Source organism: Acanthopagrus latus, chromosome 21 (genome assembly GCF_904848185.1).
Source record: "Acanthopagrus latus isolate v.2019 chromosome 21, fAcaLat1.1, whole genome shotgun sequence".
NCBI lineage: Eukaryota > Metazoa > Chordata > Actinopteri > Spariformes > Sparidae > Acanthopagrus > Acanthopagrus latus.
Genome location: NC_051059.1, coordinates 17,312,358 through 17,331,871, shown reverse-complemented (window position 1 = coordinate 17,331,871; position 19,514 = coordinate 17,312,358). Strand labels below are relative to the sequence as shown.

At 38.9% G+C, this 19,514-nt stretch overlaps 1 protein-coding gene across 10 annotated transcripts; it reads right to left on the bottom strand.

Moving 5' to 3' along the window:
- Positions 1 to 86: 86 nt before the first annotated feature.
- Positions 87 to 19,323, bottom strand: LOC119011044 (coiled-coil domain-containing protein 178). Of its 10 annotated transcripts, none has more exons than XM_037083796.1 (23): positions 19,181 to 19,323; positions 18,745 to 18,859; positions 15,678 to 15,832; positions 15,523 to 15,581; positions 15,352 to 15,431; positions 14,713 to 14,916; positions 14,400 to 14,620; positions 13,078 to 13,220; positions 12,511 to 12,664; positions 12,316 to 12,411; positions 11,950 to 12,086; positions 11,646 to 11,829; positions 11,490 to 11,552; positions 10,996 to 11,124; positions 10,775 to 10,888; positions 10,415 to 10,560; positions 9,942 to 10,101; positions 6,657 to 6,806; positions 3,058 to 3,192; positions 2,442 to 2,473; positions 1,812 to 2,009; positions 837 to 872; positions 87 to 755 (listed from the first exon to the last, which is right to left on the bottom strand). In XM_037083796.1, the coding sequence occupies exons 2-23, from the start codon at positions 18,800 to 18,802 to the stop codon at positions 704 to 706; spliced, it is 2,706 nt and encodes a 901-aa protein (XP_036939691.1). In that variant the 5' UTR covers positions 18,803 to 18,859; positions 19,181 to 19,323; the 3' UTR covers positions 87 to 703. The 10 variants fall into 10 exon arrangements, 8 of the variants coding, with proteins under 8 accessions (XP_036939691.1, XP_036939693.1, XP_036939692.1 ...); XM_037083798.1 differs by having other exon boundaries at positions 1,826 to 2,009; XM_037083797.1 differs by having other exon boundaries at positions 15,678 to 15,814.
- Positions 19,324 to 19,514: the final 191 nt, after the last annotated feature.

Below are 19,514 nucleotides of genomic sequence, written 5' to 3'. Positions count from 1 at the left end.
ATTGCTTCAGGCTAATGTCTCAATAATTTTCACTCCTTTCTCAGGTCCTTCCCACAAAGGACTTAACTAATGATCCATGGACAAAATGAAGCATTTAAATTTATTCATTAATCATTCATCTCCAGCTCATTGAAAATGCTAAACTTCCACAAAATTAAGATTGAATATTGAAAAGTGATTGAGGGAGACAGCTTTCGGAGAGTGAGGCGAGTGAAGGAGTGTGGGGCGCAGTAACAATAACAGGGTCTTTCGGAGAGACAGTGGTCTTCACATGGGCATGGTCAAGGTGGCCAAGGTGCACTAAGTGCTAGTTAAGGTCACGGGGTTTCACTAGTTGTAATTAGATCTTGGAATCTGGAGAAGCGTAGAATTTCTGTCAACACTGCCTGTAATTATTCTCTTTTCCAATTAATGGTGACATAGATTAATTATCTGATGAGGCAAAGCCAATTGCAATCATTCACCCAGCTAAAATTAGATCAGTCCTGACAGCAGCATGAAAGTCACCTGTTTCATTGTTATGGATTTGCTGCAAGTAGAGGGGGGAATAGTGAAGCGTGCTAGGGTAAGTAAGTTGTCTGGTACAGGTGAATGTCCAATTACACTGCTATTTGAACTGAAGGCATCTACTCATTCGATCCAACCGCATCTGGACTGGCTTGTTTGTTCGCCCCGACATCATCGGTGGTAGTAGAGTCATCTGTCAAGGATTGCAGGAACGAAGAGATGAGCTGAATTCCTCCTGACAACCTCTCCTGTTTAAAAAAAAAAGGACAAATACAAGAAATGGGAAACAAGCTAATTAAGGAAATGCTGTTTTTTACAGAATTACTTACTCAGTGTGCATCCCACACACACAGCTGATGGTGGATCTGCAATTGTGAGAGTAAAGTTACCATCTTGTTCTTATTTTTGTGGGGAAGGAGTACAAGAGGCTCCTGGTGAACCACGTCCAGGTTCAGTGCTCTTCTGTTTTAAAAACCTCAGCATCCAGTTTTTCTATTAAACTGCCTGGCACTGTCAACCAGCTTGGGAATCTGAACCGGCCTAGCCATGCAGAAATTCTCTGACTAACAATTATATCAGCAACAGGATCTTGGATTACTGTCCCCTGGGACTGGGGCAGTGGGCGTCTGCTCCAATCATTACTGGCCATTCAACAAGGCTCTGCACTGCTCTCCACTGTTAGCCATTGTCAATTATGCCATCCCTAGTGTAAACTCGCAGAACACAAAGCTGAACTGCCAGTTCTGGCAGGAGTGTAACAGGATGACAGCCCGCCGCCCCCCACGCTCCCACCACCAAACCCCCACCCACTCCCACCCGCTCACCCTAGGGTTCCCCGGCCTTCCTCCCCTCAAGCTACTTTAGAGAAAACTGCCATTTGGCGTCTGATTCGAGCACGCCTTAGCCGTGAAAGTGCGAACCTGACCTCTCTTATGTTCTGCTTGTGGGGTTAAGTGGACATGATGGATTAGTACAGGCCTCATCAGGATTCAGCCTGGTTTAACTCCAGTTACAACTGGTATCAGTAACAAAGTGGCAATGATACTGATAATTCATGTATCATGTAACTGTGAATCTCACATACATTATCACTATCTGCATACCGTCACTGTAATTCTTTGTGCATCACAAGACCACGTTAAAGGTTTTTCTATTCATGCAATCATGCAGATTAGCTGTTTATGCCTGTTCATAAACTAATCAAGGTATTTTTCTTCTTCTCTCATAAAGGTTTATCTACACTTTTTGGAGGTTAGACCCTGAGCTGGACTGTTCACAAGGAGCCTGTTTAAAGTGAGTGTTGCCTGCTCTGATGGACCCTGTGCTGAGCTGTGACGGGTGACGGTGTGGTGCGCTTGAATACACCAGCTCTTTTGTCCTTCACACTCTGCAGCTCTCTGATAGCTCCTCCCCCCTGTGCCCTACTCCTCCCTGCCTTGAGCTGTGATCTGCTGGGGCCTTTTGAGGCTGGGCCAGTGAGACATGGCTGCTCTCTGTAATGTCTGGACCAGACCCATCAAAAAAAAAAAGAAAAAAAACATGTCAGCAGTCAGAGGAGGAGGAACTGAGAAGGAAACCACTTAATAGTATTTTCATTGGGTACTCCCCTGAAAAAACCTCTAATCAAATCTGAGCACATTTTGCCTCCAGCATATCTGATGAAGTTGAATTTGATGTCTGGCAAATAACAAAAACTACAGATTGCAGCTGACAAAGATGGAGATTAAGGAGTTTGGGATGCCCTAGTGTTATAGTAAGGAAGAAGTAAAAAGGGTGGAAGTAGTTCATAATACGGTTGCATGCCACCTGGCTCTGCGTTAATGCTGGACAGGACATTTCATAAAGATTCATCACTGTCTCTTTGTCCGCTTTGACCTCATCTCACATCGCAGCACAGATTAGATACCGATTATCCTCTAAATGAAGATCCTTACTTCTCAACCTTGCAGGATATGCCGCTACTCCTCTGCAAGACAGACAGAAGGTTATCCTACTCACAAAGAAGAGGCTGTTACACAAATTTCTTCCATGCCGTGTACTGAACTCGCCCTGAATTAGCCGTAATAGCCACAAATGCCCCTTCTAAACGGGAAACAGGCTCAAATGCTGATGTGATGTGACCGGGCACAATGTGTCGTGTATATAGAGTTATCTCAAGAGGCAGAGCTACCCTCAGACACGGAGTCACTGCATAGGCACTCTCGCAGACACATCATCCATCACACCGGTCTGCGATCTGATGAGTGAATGTATAGACTGTAATGTAAGAGTGGTGTCTTTAACTCCACCACAGCAGTGAGGCACAAAGCCTTGGTGGATGTTTGCCTGGCTGCCCTTGCTTGGCAAAGAAGACACAAGGCGACTGACTAGCCGGATGAGGCTCAAACAATGCCAAGCATAACATGGAGTTACTCTGGTATGCAAAAGAATACGCTTCCATCCGGTAGAATACCTACACTGGGATAAAAGTTGAATGAAGGGATTTACCATTTAAATGAATGGCAGTTTGTGAAGTTTTCCAGCCTGTTTTACATGTATATGTACAAATACCTGGGCTGTTTTTATTTTCTGGTCGGTCTCTTGAGAAAGAGCCTGGCACCGGTCCAGTTCAGCCCGGCTGTAGAGGCTGCGTTGTTTGAAGTATTTCACCAAAGCTTTGTGCATCCTCTTCTGCAACAAAGAGAGCTAGGGGGAGAGAAGGCAGAGAAAAGGAATTGGTAAGGCAGGAGAGGAAATTAATGGCAGTGTTCAAGAAGAATGATGGAGGGGAATAGAGAAAGCAGTCAATAGCCCATTCTGCAGTACACGGGCCTGACAGGAATTTCACAGTCTCTTGGTTTCTCTGCCCACTCGTGTGCACTCATCAGAATCCAGTCACATCTGGCTGCCAGGATGGGGGGTTAATTTTCTCTAAATGCTTCAGCAGTTTTGTTCTAGCCGAGGCAAACTCTGTGACTGCAAAGCTGATGAGTAAAATATTTCTACTTCACCCAGTTTAACTTTATACCAATCCCCTCAAGACATATTTTACACATACACACAGAGTCATGAACCCCCCACTGAAACCAGAAATTATTCCTAGTCTCTTGGAAAGACATGCTGCTTGCTTTATTATTTGAACACAGTTTCAAGCAAAGAGGTTTAAATTCTGATAGATGCCATTGCTTTTCTTTCCCCTCCATCTCTCTACTCTCCCTACAAAGCTTATCATTGCTTGGCAATGTGTTCCCCAGTGCATTGAAAACTAAAGCGAATTAGCTCAGTCATCAGCTCCTGAAGGAAAGACAATAACAAGAATGCTCTTTATGGTGTACCCTGTTAAAACCCAAGAGCTGAAAGCCTCCACATAAACAAAGCAACACTTTACATGTACAGTAGAATCAAGAGGATTTTTATAAGAGGAACATACTTGCAAGAGCTATCAGATGCTAATTTATTAGTTATTGTTAAATGTATAAATGAGAGTCTGACTATGTGAGTATATTTATACTTGCTGAATTTTGTATAAATCAATACTACATCCTGCTTTTGAAAAAGAGATTGGTAATATTAGTTAAACGAGCTGAAGTGTGTCTTGACTGGACAATTAATAAATAGGACATATTTCTTCCACAACAAAAATGTTGTGTGGCTGAAACTATTTCATTGAGTGATTTTATCTGTATCTGAAATACAAACATATTAAAGCTGCAATATGAAAAAAAAATTAAGTCATACATGTATATAAAGATCCCCAAATTCTGCAATGAAATAATACTGATGGATAATGGTTGCTTAATAGCACCTAGTGACATGGATTTTAAATGCAGAATAAATAGATGTAATTCACTACTATCAGTGGTCGATAAAGATATCTTTTATCTAATTAAACATAGTAACACTGCACTACAGAAAATAATCCATAACAAGTAAACATCCTGAATTGAAAATGTCACTTGTGGCTATTTCTATATAATCATGATAGTTACTCTTCCTGCTCGTCACTGGGTTGGATTCCCACACGAATCTAGCAAAAACGATTTACAGTGTGAAAACTACAAAGAGCCTTTGTTTTCCCAGGCAAAGTACTGCGTAATATGTTATCCAGTAAGAAGAAAACAGGAGATTTCTTTAGATAATTTCATTTTTGAATTTATATCTTGTGGTTATCATGAACAACTGGGGCAGGATCACCAAAGAGAAAAAGAAAGAATGGAAGAAGACCAAGAAAAAGTGATCAAGTCAACAGTCATTCAACAGATGAATAGGATTGTGGGATTTGAAAGGATTCAAAACTGATGTCGAACGAGCCATCTTCCTCCTAGACAGGTATGTAATAACAAGAATGCTGGTGAGTTTAGTTTTCTTAATAAAATTACTTCTCAAAATTACTCCTATCACCAAACTGAATCAGGTACCTGTAGGCTTTCATGTAACCTAGGTGTATTAAAAAAATTGGCACAAAAAAAAAGTTTACTTAGTTCCACCATCATCATGATACTCACTAAAATTCAAGGTATGTGGTTGGTAACGATTCACTCAACACTCACGGTTACTTTAGCTGGACTTCAATGTGACAACCTGTGGAAAGTTAATCATTTCAGCTTCAGAGGTAGAACTATAACCTGCATTTTGTGAAAATGTGAATGTGAATATTAACTATGGGCAGTTTGAAAAGGTTGAAATCACACTTATTAGCTTACTCTTAATCATTTATTACAGATATTTCAGATCTTAATGCAAGATAATTCATTTATAAAAACAAATTGTGTGCTGTTTAGTTGTCATCTTGTCAGCATAATAAGGGCTGTTTTTGTCTTGTCACTTGAACTATTTGTCAGGGCTGCCTGCTGTCAGGATTATATTTCTATAAAAGGATACTAAAGAGATGGTTTTCATTGTATCCCTCAGCTGAATATCATTAAAGAGATTATGGGCTCTCCAAACACACACACACACAAGTGGTGTGAGGCATCTCACACACGTGCACTAATGTTTGATCTCTCAAATGATCCTGACAATGTTAAATGCCTTTACCTTATTGCCTCCAGTTATAAACAAATCAATTAAGGATGATAACATTGTGTAATATGTGTACTAACTGGGACATAAAATCCAACATTATAAGGATAATTATACACATATAAAACTGGAAAGAGGAGTGCCTGGATGTTCCTGTTGAAATCAGATTAAATGTGATAGGCCTACATCTACATTTCTGAAACATGTTGGATTATAAGCTTGTTATAAAAACTAAATTCAGGCATAAAACAGTAGCCGAGAGGCTGCTGTTGTAGAAGTCTAGAGTTGAAACAAACAAAAATGGTGAAGGCTGAATCCGGAGTAAAAGAAAATCAGGCTTTGATCATGAGCGTGGAAAATCCTGTCCACAGGATTTTATTTTTGCATGCATTTTTCACTTGATAACATTCATGCAGTTAGATGAGGAATTGCTCAAGTAAAGGTATTAGTCATTTTTGGAACAAATAATATGTATTTTTCATTGCAGGAATCAGTGTGGCTTCTTCCTGGTGTTACGGTTGTCATGTGTAATTTTATTCCAGTTAAATAGTGTCAAAAACTATAAAGATTAAACAGGAAAATGCTGCTGAGGTGTCTCCTTCAACTAGTCAGAACCTCCAGTGCTATTTTAGCACTAAAGGCACATTTATTGTCTGATCCTAACCTGTGTTTGCTGCTGATCCCGAACAAATGATGTGTGTGAGCTGTGGTGAGCAGGGGCACGTTTGTAGCTTCCAGATAATATAATGTTTCACCTCTGACCACCTCACAAAAACTATAATCAAGGAAATGGAGAACGTAAAGTATTTACATGTACCATCAACCTCTCTCTTTACTCCCCTTGGTGGCAAAACTACATGGCTATCATTACATTATGTCACATCCATCATCCTCCTCCACTCAAGTTATCTCATCATTATTAGATTGCTGCAGTAACCTCCTCGCTGGTTTGACAAACTAAAACCTTCATAGAATTACTGCCCATGAAAAGAAGAGCTATCTGGTGTAAGGAAGAATAGCGTGGAATAGAACATACGATAACATAGAGGATAAGATAACGGCGCAAAAAATCGTCAGTCATAAACCATAATTAAAAAGAGAGGGGGTGGAGAGATAGTAAATTTAACAAAAGGTAATATGAACTGTACCTGAGTGTAATAATGAGAAGATTTATGTGCATGGTTTCTCTCACTCAGAGTATACGCTGCTTCCTGTTTGGCCTCCATGAGGATCTTCTTCAGACCTTCATACTCGATTGCCAGCTGTTTGTTTTCCATCAGTGCATTTTTCAGTGCTTCCTACATACACACAAAAACAAAAGGTTTAGGTCAAACAGTAAAGGTAAGTCAAATGATTACACCATCTATTAAAGGTACAGTGTTTAGGATTTAGTGGCGGTGTGGCTGCAGACTGTAACCAACTGAACACCCCTCATCTCACCCTCCACAATGGTGGCTGCTACAAACTCGAGAGGCCTTCTATAAAGCCAGTGTTAAATTTGGCTGCTGTGGCAATTCAGCATGACGGACTCTGAGGACGAGGACGCTCTCTCTTTGTTATTATAATAGCGCCATTCTAAGCAAGCAAAAGCACAATGATTCGTAGTTTCATTTGACCATACACCTAAATCCCTGTCCTTAAATCCTATGCACTGGACCTTTAAATAAACAGGATAAAAGCAGGTGCAAAGTCAGCTGCAGAGCTATATTGTACTATAACTAGTGACATACCTACACAACATTGTCACTCTGACAATCCTGTTTCAGATCAATGAAATGTAATACTGCACAAATCTCACTGGATTTAATTTAATGTAGGCTAGGGATCACTGTAACTAGAGCTAGTGTTCTTCTGTGACTCCTTAATGAATTACAAAAAACATTACCTGTATAACAACAGTAAAGGGGCTCTGTGGAACTTCTGCATTGTGCTAGAAGCCGACTGTTAGTTTATGTTAGCAGACTCCATTTAATGTTAGTTATGGCTGATCTCTGTTAGCGCAGCAGAAAGAGGCACTGAGGCAAGGCCTTTGAGAACCTGTACAAAGTCACTTCCTGTGGACTGTCACTGAAAATCGAGTCCTTCACAGGGAAATCCACAGTCCAGCAGCATTAAACGACTTAAACAAATGACCCACACATAAGCAGCCGAAACAGATAGGAATGTCAGTTTTTTTCACATCACAGTACATGTTAATTGATACAAGTTATTACATAGAGCCCCTTTAATATATAAACCATTTTTTTGTGGATCAGTCACATCATGGCTAAGGTCAATATCAGCCCCTGTTGTATCCTGACCCTAACTGTCACCATTATATTAGATAACTTACAAAGACAGGATGCAAGTGCCTCTCATTTTACAGTTAGAGCATATAGCATTTACTGTACAAATTGATTTTTTGCTGGTATGATGACTGTTTTACCAATATTTTTGCTGTATGCCACAGCCAATCCATTGTGGCGGCATTTAGTCAGATGTTAAATACATAATAAATAATCACATGAATCAATGTTTTCATAACTCACAATCTGCTATTCACATTTACCTAAGAAAACATTATAGGGTGAAGGGCACTGGAGAGTCAATATACAGTTGTAACATACTGTATAATAACACCACACTGAGCAGTTAGAAGATACTGTAGTTGTACCACTGACCTGGTAGAGTATGTGTGCGTATAATACAATGCATGCATTTCTGTATTTGTGTTGTTAATTAAATATATACATAGCAGGCACACAACAACTGACACTTTTCTGTGAAATCAAGCAAATAAATCACAGTGAGTATGTGTCTCGCTGCATGTCCTCTTTTCATTTGAACAATGGTTCCCAAGTACTGGAGATGTGGCTGGTGAATATCTCAAGTCTACCTGCAGACATAATGAAGTGTGTCTCTGCAGTAAAACAGAACAGCACTAAAGTGATGAGTTTAACCCAGCAGAAAGAGGGGCTGTAAACATGACAAATGCCTGCTATTGATTTCAGGTTTAATTACTCCATGCAGCACTGACAAAGCCCATCTGATGCTGTTGTGAAGTGTAAATGGAACAAATTACACTTCATTGCCCATAAGAAACTGATAGCGTCGGCAGTTTGCATTGTTTACTTTGTGCTCGCCAAACGACAAGCACTGATCAGATCAAAAATAGGTGCATGCATGAAAGATGGAACAATTCCAGACATGTAGGGTTGGAGGAAGATGACCAAAGACTTCACAGGGCTGACATGTCAATCTGCTTCACCTTGACATATCCTGTGTTTGTATCTTTAAAAATAACCCATCAGCAAGCAGTACATACATGCAAATTGCCATCAGGCTGCTGGCTATATTGACCCGTTTCACAGAGGTCTGCAACCTTCAGAGGTTATAAGAGTATAGTATTTGGTCAGCGTTTTACAAGAAATCTCCTCTATAAGAAATATTTGCAAGTGCCTAACCATTCTGCTTCATGCACTGTGGCTTCTGAATGCACACTCCTTATTATGTTATGCTAATGCAGACATTATGTGTGCTGTATATTGGTCTCAATGATTAAAGTGACCAATTTCCTTAGAATTTGAGAGTCTGTCTGATCTTTTTATTTGGTGAGGAGTATTGTTGTTATATCATCTTATTTCGTCAAGTGGAGAGACTAAACCCCTTTTTTGCATGGCTAACTTTTATCTGGCTAATGGGAGTTGTGTCTATGAGGAAGACTTCTAATTCTTAAATTGTCTCACGCCAACAACTTCTTTAAAGTTGCTGCACTTGGATGCATGGCGGCTTAAGCTCCATTGCCTTTTCTTGTTTTGAACTAATGCATTCTTGATCACCGTTTAATGAAACTATATACCACATGGCGATTTCACATTAGATAAGCCATGTGAAACCCCCATCAGCAAAGAGGCTCTGGCTGGGGCTGATAATCCTGCAGATGAAAACCTTACAATAAATAGGGGTTTCTCTTATAAAGGAGTGTTCAAATGCAAGTCAGGCTGTGCACAGCACGTTTGTGTTTCTACCCGAGCCTATTTCTGACAGTAATATAAAAAAACACTCAGGATTATATGCATATTTGATGTTGTGAACTGTATGCTTACAAGGAAATTAGTATTGAAAATGTTGGCCTACAGGTAACAAAATGTGCACAGCATCTCACCACGACACGCATCATCAAATTCGTCCAGACAAAAGACTATAACAACAGTGAGTTGTCATTTGTGGGAAAAGCACTTAAACAAGATTGACCATGGCTTGTAATTTTAATTGCACTCAGCTCTTTTCTCTGCATCTTAAGGGATGTATTGTGACAAGCAATGTGCTGACACTAATCCACAAACAAATAAACAATGAGATGTTTTTTACAGCTCGTCTCTGATTGCACAGTATTTGACACAAAAAAAAAGTCATGTACTTACAGAGAGTTATCCTGAACAGCATTTTGTTACCTTAGTGTCTTCCATTTCTTTTTTTCTTGCAGTAACATGAGCGGTGTGTGTCTGCATGGATCGCTGTGTTCGTCGTTGGCAGTTATTAATATCAGACTGCAAGGTGCTCATTATGAGAGCAGCTGATTTGTTTTTGAATTCCACCACATCAAAAAGGCTTCTGGAAGGAGAAATCAAACACACAAAATTAGATTATTTTCTTCAAATCATTTCTGAGTATCATAAATATATGATTACTGCATCAGTGCTCCCACTGACGCAGTAATCATAGCAGGTAGAAATTTAGATTCAGAGCATTGATAAAATAAAAATACCTGAATAAAAATTCAAAGAAATATTAAAAAAAAACATTTTTGGAGTATTTTTATTATTTATCCATTTTCTGTCAAAAAAGCTGACATAAAACAAAAGGTGGTGTTACTCCAACAAACATATCTATTACATGAAATGATTCCTGTGTATGTCTAACTTACTGAAGTTCTCTCATGATCTCTGGCATGCTATCAACTGTTTTTTCCATTTCATCTGATGCGTCTCGGTATTCTTCGCTCTTCTTCGTAAGGTCACTGATTTTGCCCAAGGTGTTGTCATATCTCTCTACAGTAGCAGTGTGTAGATCCTGTAAACAAATAGCAACGTTAATGTTTCTGTTAACCTTATTTTGTTCAAAGTGCTTAGAGCAGGAGATTATTTTGTTCCACAAAAGAATGACAAGATAAATAGCTGTGACTAGCTGTGTGCTCAATGAGCTTTGCAGAGTAAACCTGACTTAGCAACTGTTCTTTGACTCAAGAAGAATTGCTTTATGCAACCCTTAACTTTTCTTCTCTTACCTGAGCAGCTTTAAGGTGGTCATATTTTAGTTTCTTCTCCTTCTCGAGGTTGACTAATGTGTTCTTGTGTTCACACTGTATCTTCTCAAGATTTTCTGTCAATTTCCTGATTTGCTATAAAAACAAATAAGTAAGAAATACAGTTGAATTAAAACTTGAACACATTTTTAATGTAAACTGATACTTGGACTAGGATTAATCATTATTACATTCATCAGTACCTCCACTTTTGTCTCCAGAGCTTTTGTTGCTGAGGATACATCTTCAAATTCTTTCTGGAGCTTTCGGTTGGTTAGGTCTGAGCTCCTCTGCAGTCGACACATTTCTTCATTTTTATTTGCACACTGACCCTGATGCAAAAGAAAATAAAAAGCAGAATGTCATCATCTTAAAGTCTACAAACATGTACAGTGTGTGAAGACATTAATGGGAAATAATGCAGCTGAATACAGCCAGACATTTAAAACTACCTTTATGAAATGTATAATGTGCGGTTTTTATTGAGACTGTGCTTTGTGAAGCTTCACCTCTTCATGCCTCTCTCATCACAGCTATAAAGTGTTCCACAGAAGCAGAAAAAGTTTGCAAAAATAGATAGATATATTTTGAAGATTTCAATTTAAATCTACTTTGTTTGCATGACAATTTTGTGATAACATTTTTCTTAAAGTCTGACTGAGCAAAAGGTACTCAGGGTTCAGACTCACGAATTTACCTTCAGTAGTTCCAGGGCAGTCATCTGTCCTGTCAGATCTTTCCTCAGCTTTTCTATCTCTTTCTGTAAAGCATAGAAAGGGCACTGAAAGCCATTTTCCTTACAAACTATGACCCATGCAGTATACATAGCACATGTACATATGTTGTCACTGACCCTGGCCCTCTGTTCTTCCATGAAGGTGAGCTGCTCCTGCTCTTCCAGTTTAGTCTGGGCGACACTGTGCTGGGCTACAACTTGGGTCACTTCCTCCTTGGCCTTTTCCCACTGCTCGTCATTGTCAATGATTTTCTGGAGCATCTGCTTCCTCTCCTCGCGCATCTGCTTCACTGCTTTCGCACTAAGGAAAATCACACAGAAAAGTAACAGTAAACACAAATAAGTGGCATAATATTGTATATAGTAATACCAAATATAGGATGTTGTCTCTTCTGCCATGACTTTGGCTTTAACACTGTACCTTTCAGAGAGTTTTAGCTTGTAGTCTTCTACGTTCTGCTCAGACTCCATGTTCTCTTTACGCAGGGCTGCAAAAGCATCACGTTTTGAATGGAGCTGCTCTTCTATGCAGGAAACCTCTGCTTCCCCATTTAGTCTCTGTGGATAACGTAACATACAGGGCGACACTGAGTGGATGCACTTATCCAAAACACCTTACAGCGAATGAATTCAGACATTATTAGCATGCATAGCTCCACTGAGAGTCTAAATGTAGTCTGCCAGTTATGTGCCATGCTCTACCCAATGAACTATCAAGACACACATAAGTAGCCAAAGCAGCACCAAGATTATAAAAACATTCTGACACTACTGTAACAATACTTACAGTTTTCTCAATGTCTTGTTTCAGTGCAATTAGTTTCTCTTTCAATTTTTTGTTCCGTTGCATTTCATTTTCAATTTGAAGTTTCAATTCCAAAATCTGTCATAGAAGAGGAAAAGAAATGTGAATTTGAATATTTCTGTATTATGTCGACAAAAAAAACCCTTTAAAAATCAAATTATGCACAACATCAGTTACCCGTTCTTTTTCAGCTTTCAGTTGTGCCATAACTTCAGGGATACGTTGTTTTATGGCTACGCACTTTTCTTTTGTAAGAGCGACTGTCTTCTCAGCATCCTTTATTTCAGCACAAATATCTTTCTCCTCTATCTTCAGCTGGTTTAAATCCTCCCTGATAGAAAAAGAGAGAAAAAAATAACAGTTTTGTCCGTTGTTACTAAGCTGATTTATTAAAAGTAGAAATCTATAGTTAACTTTTCACTTTTGGGAATGATGAGATAACTCAACAAAATGACGAAAGGATCTCGTGATAATCCATATATTGGAAAACATAAATAATACCCATTTATTTATGTTTATGTTATACCTATGCATATATATCCAACCAACTGTATTCAAATCAGTTTCAGGTTAAATGGTCTCATTCTGTTAAATTGACACTTCATCATTAATGGTAGTATGGTTGCAGTGTTATTAACAGACACCTTCCAGCCAGACATTATGGCATACGTAATTATTGTATACTTCTTTAGTCCAGTGATGCAAAACATGTTTATTTCTAATGTTGGTAGGATAGATACTCACAGTCTGCAAGAAAGCTGATTTTTCATTTCCGACAGGGTATTTTCCAATGATGTCTTTTCATTTTTGGCATCCCGCTCCATCCTTTTAAACTCCCTCTGAGCCAGTGCAAGATCACTTTGTGTTTTTGAGTACACTTTGTCAGCCTGAAAAAGAAAGGGGGAAATCATTGGCTTTTATTCTTCCTAGATACTATTTGATAGCAGTTTCAGGTGCTGATTAAGACAATACATTATCCTGTTATCAAATCATGACCTGTTTAAACTAAATCTTGTGAATCTGATATACAAAGTATCTGCCACATGTCAACACTGAGGCCACACACTTCTGGCCTCAGTGTTGGCCACACAAGGGGTTTTTACTTATTTTTTTGGCTTTGGCAAATCTAAGAAAATCCAGGAGGCCCAAGGCTGTCTGTTAACCCTGGGCTTTCAGTAAGCCTGCTTTTAAAGATTCACACTTGAACATCAGAGCCCAGAGTTATTATCTTCAGTTCACCCACAGCCAATGATTTGTTGAGTTGTACAAGCAAAAACAAATATTTCATTTGTTCTAACACTGAGTCGGTGCTGCTGTTAAATTCATCAGCCATTAAGATGCAATGGTTCTGAGTCAAAGTTGACCTCTTACATGTTCCCTATTCCCTGTGTCTTCTCTCTACTGGCACACTTTCATGGCGTATTTGCCTGACGGCAACGGTACAGCCAAGGCTGAATTTGGTCATTAGATTTTCAAGCATCCTGACTTGAACTAAAAAAATTAACAAGAAGAAAAGCTAAATGATAAGTCTGGGAATTATGTAAGTTATTAGGATTCATCCTCTAGGGACTATGAATGTCTGTACCAAATTTCATGGCAATCCAGTCAATTGTTAAAATGGAATGATTTTAGTCTAGACCAAATTGTTGGATGACCACTGGACCAATGGACCAACAAATATTGTAATTCCTAAAGCCATGGCACTTGTGGATTAAAAATAGAGTTAGAAAAGAGAGAGTGGCTGAGTGAGATAGAGCTAGTGCATGATGGAGAAACCCATCAGAAACAAAAGAAATAACCTGATTTCCTTGTGTTATTGTGCTTATTTGCTAATGTATGAATGCACCAGATGTTTGATGTTATCTTTACACAACTGGACAGTGTCAACAACAGACTTTTACCCCATTCGCCGGTTAATTCTTGCAAAAATTTCAAAAACAATTCTCCATCTGTCACAGACAAGACGTCACTATTAATTGTATCCCTGGCACACAAAAATGACCAACCTTTCTGAGCTTGAAAATATAAACACAACAATTCCAGAATCAATCAGATTAGAAAGTTACCTCAGCTTGCGCAGAGTTAATTTGTTCTATGATGCCTCTCTGGAGGTCAATGTTTTCTTTCACAATGGGAACTTGTTTTTTGGCAAAGTTTATGTCCTTGTGTAAGTGCTGGTTCAACACCTCAGCGTGCGACAGTTTCTCCTGGGCTTGGTCAAGTTTTTCTCTTTCCAGTTTAAGTTGCCACTTGAGTTCAGTGATGTCTCTGATGCAAGCCTCGTGCTCTATGAAGAGGAATCATCAAAAAGGAATACATCAAAATACAAGGCACAAATGTGTCTTTGGGGCGATGATAACACACTTCTCAGTCACTGACCTTTTTGGACAACAAAAGAGTGCTCTTGTTGCTTCCACAATGCGATGCTGTCAACTTTGCTCTCCAAAAGTATTTTTCTCCTCTTCTCTTTGTGGAGAGCCTCCTCTGCATACTGCCTATCAGCCTCTAGCCGCTCAATCAGACACACAACCTCTCCAAGGACATCATTTATTTTCTTCAATAGTGGCGATAATGGACAACTTTCTAGAGGATGAAAAATTAAGAAGTATCTGCACAATGAATTGTACTGCATCATAACTATCAACTAGAAAGCATGAAGAAGTAAGCTAATCTTTGGCAAGGTATGTTAACATAATGTGACCAATTACAAAGTGGAGATAGAAATAAATTGGATCCATAGTATATTATTAGCAGAGGTGAACACTAGATAGTAGATAGTATTGTAGTATCTTAATTATAATGTAGAGAAAAGATGTGAACCAGTTACTGGGACTCATTTATTCTCACATTGACTAGCCAATTCTGGAAGGAATGAACATATCTAAACCCAGAGCTTAAGTAAAATGTTCACTATACTTTTATGTGTTGCTATTTCATTTTCATGTGCTTTTGCTTTGATGGTATAAGTAAAATTATGAAACAAATATTTTAGAAATGACAGAATTGTTTGTTTTCCACCTCTTGCGCTAATTGCGATGCCTTCGACGAACAACTCTGTAGATGTCACAGATTCGGTATCCGAGTCTCTGGACTGAAATCTGTTAAAAGGGAGTTATACTTGTGTCATATTTTAAGTCCTACTGAATATAACAGAAAGAAGTAGGGGAGCAAAACAACATAGGACCTCACCTCAAAGTTTTGTTGCAGTGGTGCTTGTCCTGATCAATCTGTGAGTGATATTTTCCAGACTGGTACAGGAGGAAAAGGAAACAATAATTTTAAATTGATTGTACTCCTATCTTATATTGGTCTGACAATATTTCATGTGTCACGCATCAGTTTACCTGCTGACACCAACTTTCCACCATCATCTTCATCTCTTGTACATGGTAAATACCACTGCTGACACATGGAGACGGACTGTTGAGCAAAGCACATGTGCGACGTCTACCAGAGCAGACGGTTTGAAGTTCTGCTTGATCTTGAGAAACACAAAATACTGAAATGTGTAAATCCACTTTAAATTTTGTTTATCGCCAACAATCACTAGTTTTAAGAGAATGCATGATAACTGAACCTTGCCTACAGTTTTTCTTCAAAGCCCCTGAAATATGTTATGACAGACACTCCTCCAGACACCAGAAAACAACTTTTGTTGGAACGTTCACCCTTCTTCATTAACTTTATTTTGAAAAGTAATTACAAAAATGTATTTGGCTGTGAAAGATGTTCTTTGAGTCTTTACTTTCTCTTTGACTCTGCTTGCATAGACTGCAATATATTGAGAGCATCAGTGAGAAAGCAGAGAAAAACTCATTTCAACATCTCAAGACAAACCCAAGGGCACAATTCTTAGTGGTGAAAGGACGCCATCTGGCTGACAAAAAGAGTATAAAAATTTTTTTGAAAAAAAAACACCAGTGCTTTGGACACCAATCCCTCTCTGGAACATCTAAGATGAACTAACTTTTGGAAATAAGTCCTTTATCTATATCATAGAACAAAGACATGTCACATTTATTCACAAGTAAATGTAACCTTTGGGCCACTTCAGAGTAAAGATTGTTGAAGATAGAATTGATGTTAACATCAGAAGGGTCCCTGTACGATATAATTTCTATGTACAGTATATAAAAGCTCCAACAAGTGGCCTGCCATATGGTTCAATCTGGCATGTAAAAATAAATCACGTTTGTGCCATTTCATTTTTTCTTTAAATACGTATTATCCCAAATCATTAGTTATTATTCATAATCTTATCATGGAGGGTAAAGTGAAGTCATCCCGTCAAGGGAGCCTGAGATCCTAGTACTATTTTGATCATCATTCAATCAATCATTTAGAATAACGGAACAGTTATTAATGGAACACAAATAATATGTACAGTCAAGTGGAGGATTTGGAACAAATCTGTCAAGTACAAATTAATTTCACTGTATGCAGAACTGAAATATTGGTCCCTGTGCATTATGTTGTCACACTGATATGATCTCTCACATAAAATTCACAGAAATTGAATATATTTAAATTTGTAGATGAATTTATAAGTAGATAGAAAGGTAGTAAATTACCCCAAATATTACAGGAGTTGGACATTGTTTCGATCTTCAAATCTAGGTTGCATGCACTTTGGCATGCTTCAGTTTTGTACTAATGAAACTGTAAAGATGTGCAGAACTACAATGTGAATTCTCACTGCTCTGTCTTATACTGTAAGCTGCACTGTCATATAGCAGGTAAGATGAAAGTAGCAATCTTTTTTCACTGCAAGGCCCATGAAAACGAGGTGGAGAGAGCTAGGACTAGATGTATGGAATATAGATAGACAACACTGGATTGTCACTCAGTAAGTGAATGTTTGGCTTGGTGTGAGGACTAGCCCTGGATAAAGGGTCCAGCCACAGATTTAGCTTAAAGAAAAGGCATTGCATGTTTGGGGTAGCTGATAGGCAACTTTCTTAAGTTATGTCCATTGTGTGCAGATAGACAGGTGAGTGACGAACTGGTACTGTTGCCATGATATTTCATTTGGAGGGTGGCTTGTGACTGAGCTGACTCAGACTAACACAGGAACAGTCCAGGAAAAACTGCGGGGACACCCGAAATAAAGGCCATCTGTTGCTGAGCACTTCAAATGAATAATACACAGTGAAAGAACCAAGTGGGGTAGGAAGGTGGTAAGGCAATATGTCATCAGCAGGCTGAATAAGCTCTAAATCATACTGGCAGGGTATATTATAGCGACGGAGCAGGCCCATGTGAGCCTGAGGGCCAATCACCTTCACCTGCCACACTCACTCATGATATTAGATAGTTTAATCTAATTATCATCCATTTTCTTTAAGAAAATGACTGTAATTGCATCAAACTCCTATCTGTCAGTGACAAAATGGATCATGGTATAACCTTGAACCTAATTCATTTCACAAATAAAATGTGAGAATTGTTAAATAACTGTAAGCAGTATTGGAATGTAAACTTCAAGCATCTGAAGGATAAGTTCACCCTAAAATTTAGTCGGTATATTGTCACCCTAATGTGTATGTAAAATCAGGTGAAGTGTATTAGTTCACAAAAAATGTGTTTTGTTGCTAGTTTTCTATTTTTCAAACAAGTCCCCATTATTTTCAGTTGAATTTGATGCAACGTTATGCTTCTCACCTTTATACTACTCATCTCAGAGGCAAATATTTAACTTCACCTTAACTTTCTACTCAACTACATTTTGTCTCTCTGCTATAACTACTTTTCAGATTACATTTTTCATACCTGCATCTTCAAATTTTGGTGACTCTGAATTTACTCATCTGCTCATACATTTTCGATAAGCTGATTAATTTTGTGTTTATAGTTTGAGCAAATTCTGCTACTTTTTACCTTAAAGGTGCCATTTGGAAGAAAAGTTGATTTTTGAGTCTCCTTCCCAACTCATCGAAAACTGGCGCTTTGGGATGGTGGTCGACCCATCCCACCATCCCAAAGCGTCATCATTTGATGAGTTGGGAATGAGACACAAAAATCTAATTTTCCTACATATAGCAACTTTAAATAAACTATTTAGAGATATGTGGTTACCACAGGAGGGCCACAAACGTATGATGATCTCATAGAATATGATTTCTGTAGATGTAAGGTAACATCTACAGCAGTGAAATGCAACATACACAGTAATGCAACAGAAATTTTAGTACAAAAACATCGTATATAATAGCAAAACAATGACAGGGGCCATTTCTGCATTCATGAGTAGGCTACTTTTACTTTGTACTGTTTAAATCAAATGTTGCAAACCATACTTAAAGAGGCTTTTACCTGTAGTGGAGCATATTCACAGTGAGCTATTCCTACTTTTAAGGATCTGAATACTTCCTCCTCCACTGTGTTTACATACACACCGGTCACTCCTCTCACCTTGCTGGCCAGGTCGTCCTTCCCTTGATGGGAATCTGAGCGGTTCAACGTCTGGCATCGCTGAAACTTGGCCGATACTTTCAGGGAAGACGCCACCAGTCTTACCTCCACCGTCCTGTGGAAAACGAAGGTGTAGACGTTCAAGATTAACTTAAAACCTCCAGGCTTCAAAAATGCTACCCTGTAATTAAGGTTGGCTGTTTTATTTACACATCACAAAAGGTTTAATAACAGCCTTTAAACTTTCACACGAAGTGAAACGTTAGGTGGCGTTAGCTTGAGTTGGAGCTGGTGCCTTTCACTCTCTGGCTCTCTCTGTTAGCTAACGTTAAATTTACGGTTAATTAACTCAGCTAATGATAAATTCATGAGCAGGTCGGGGGGTCGTTGTCATGGCAGAAAGTGAGAGCGAAAAAATGGCAGGCTATCAACTTACTTGTATTAACACTCCTGTGGCTACCAGCTAACTGTTAGCTGTCCATGGGGTGAGTTGTTTTTTGTTATTCTGAGCTGCTGCTGCTGTCCGTTGAAAAGTTGAGTTTTGTCAAAGTCTCTCAATGGATGAGTCAACTCCGGCTGCTGTCAATCTACTGCCTAGGTTGCTCGGCAACAAGGGACAGCGGGAGAGCTGCGTTCAAGAGCAGCAATGAAGGTTTGTGTTGTTGTTTAGTGGCACTAATGGGTGTTTCCTGTTCGTTATATGTGAAGTTGGGCAAGTTTTGTGAAAGCAAATGATAGAGTAGGATAAAATAATTAATGGGGGAGTAATT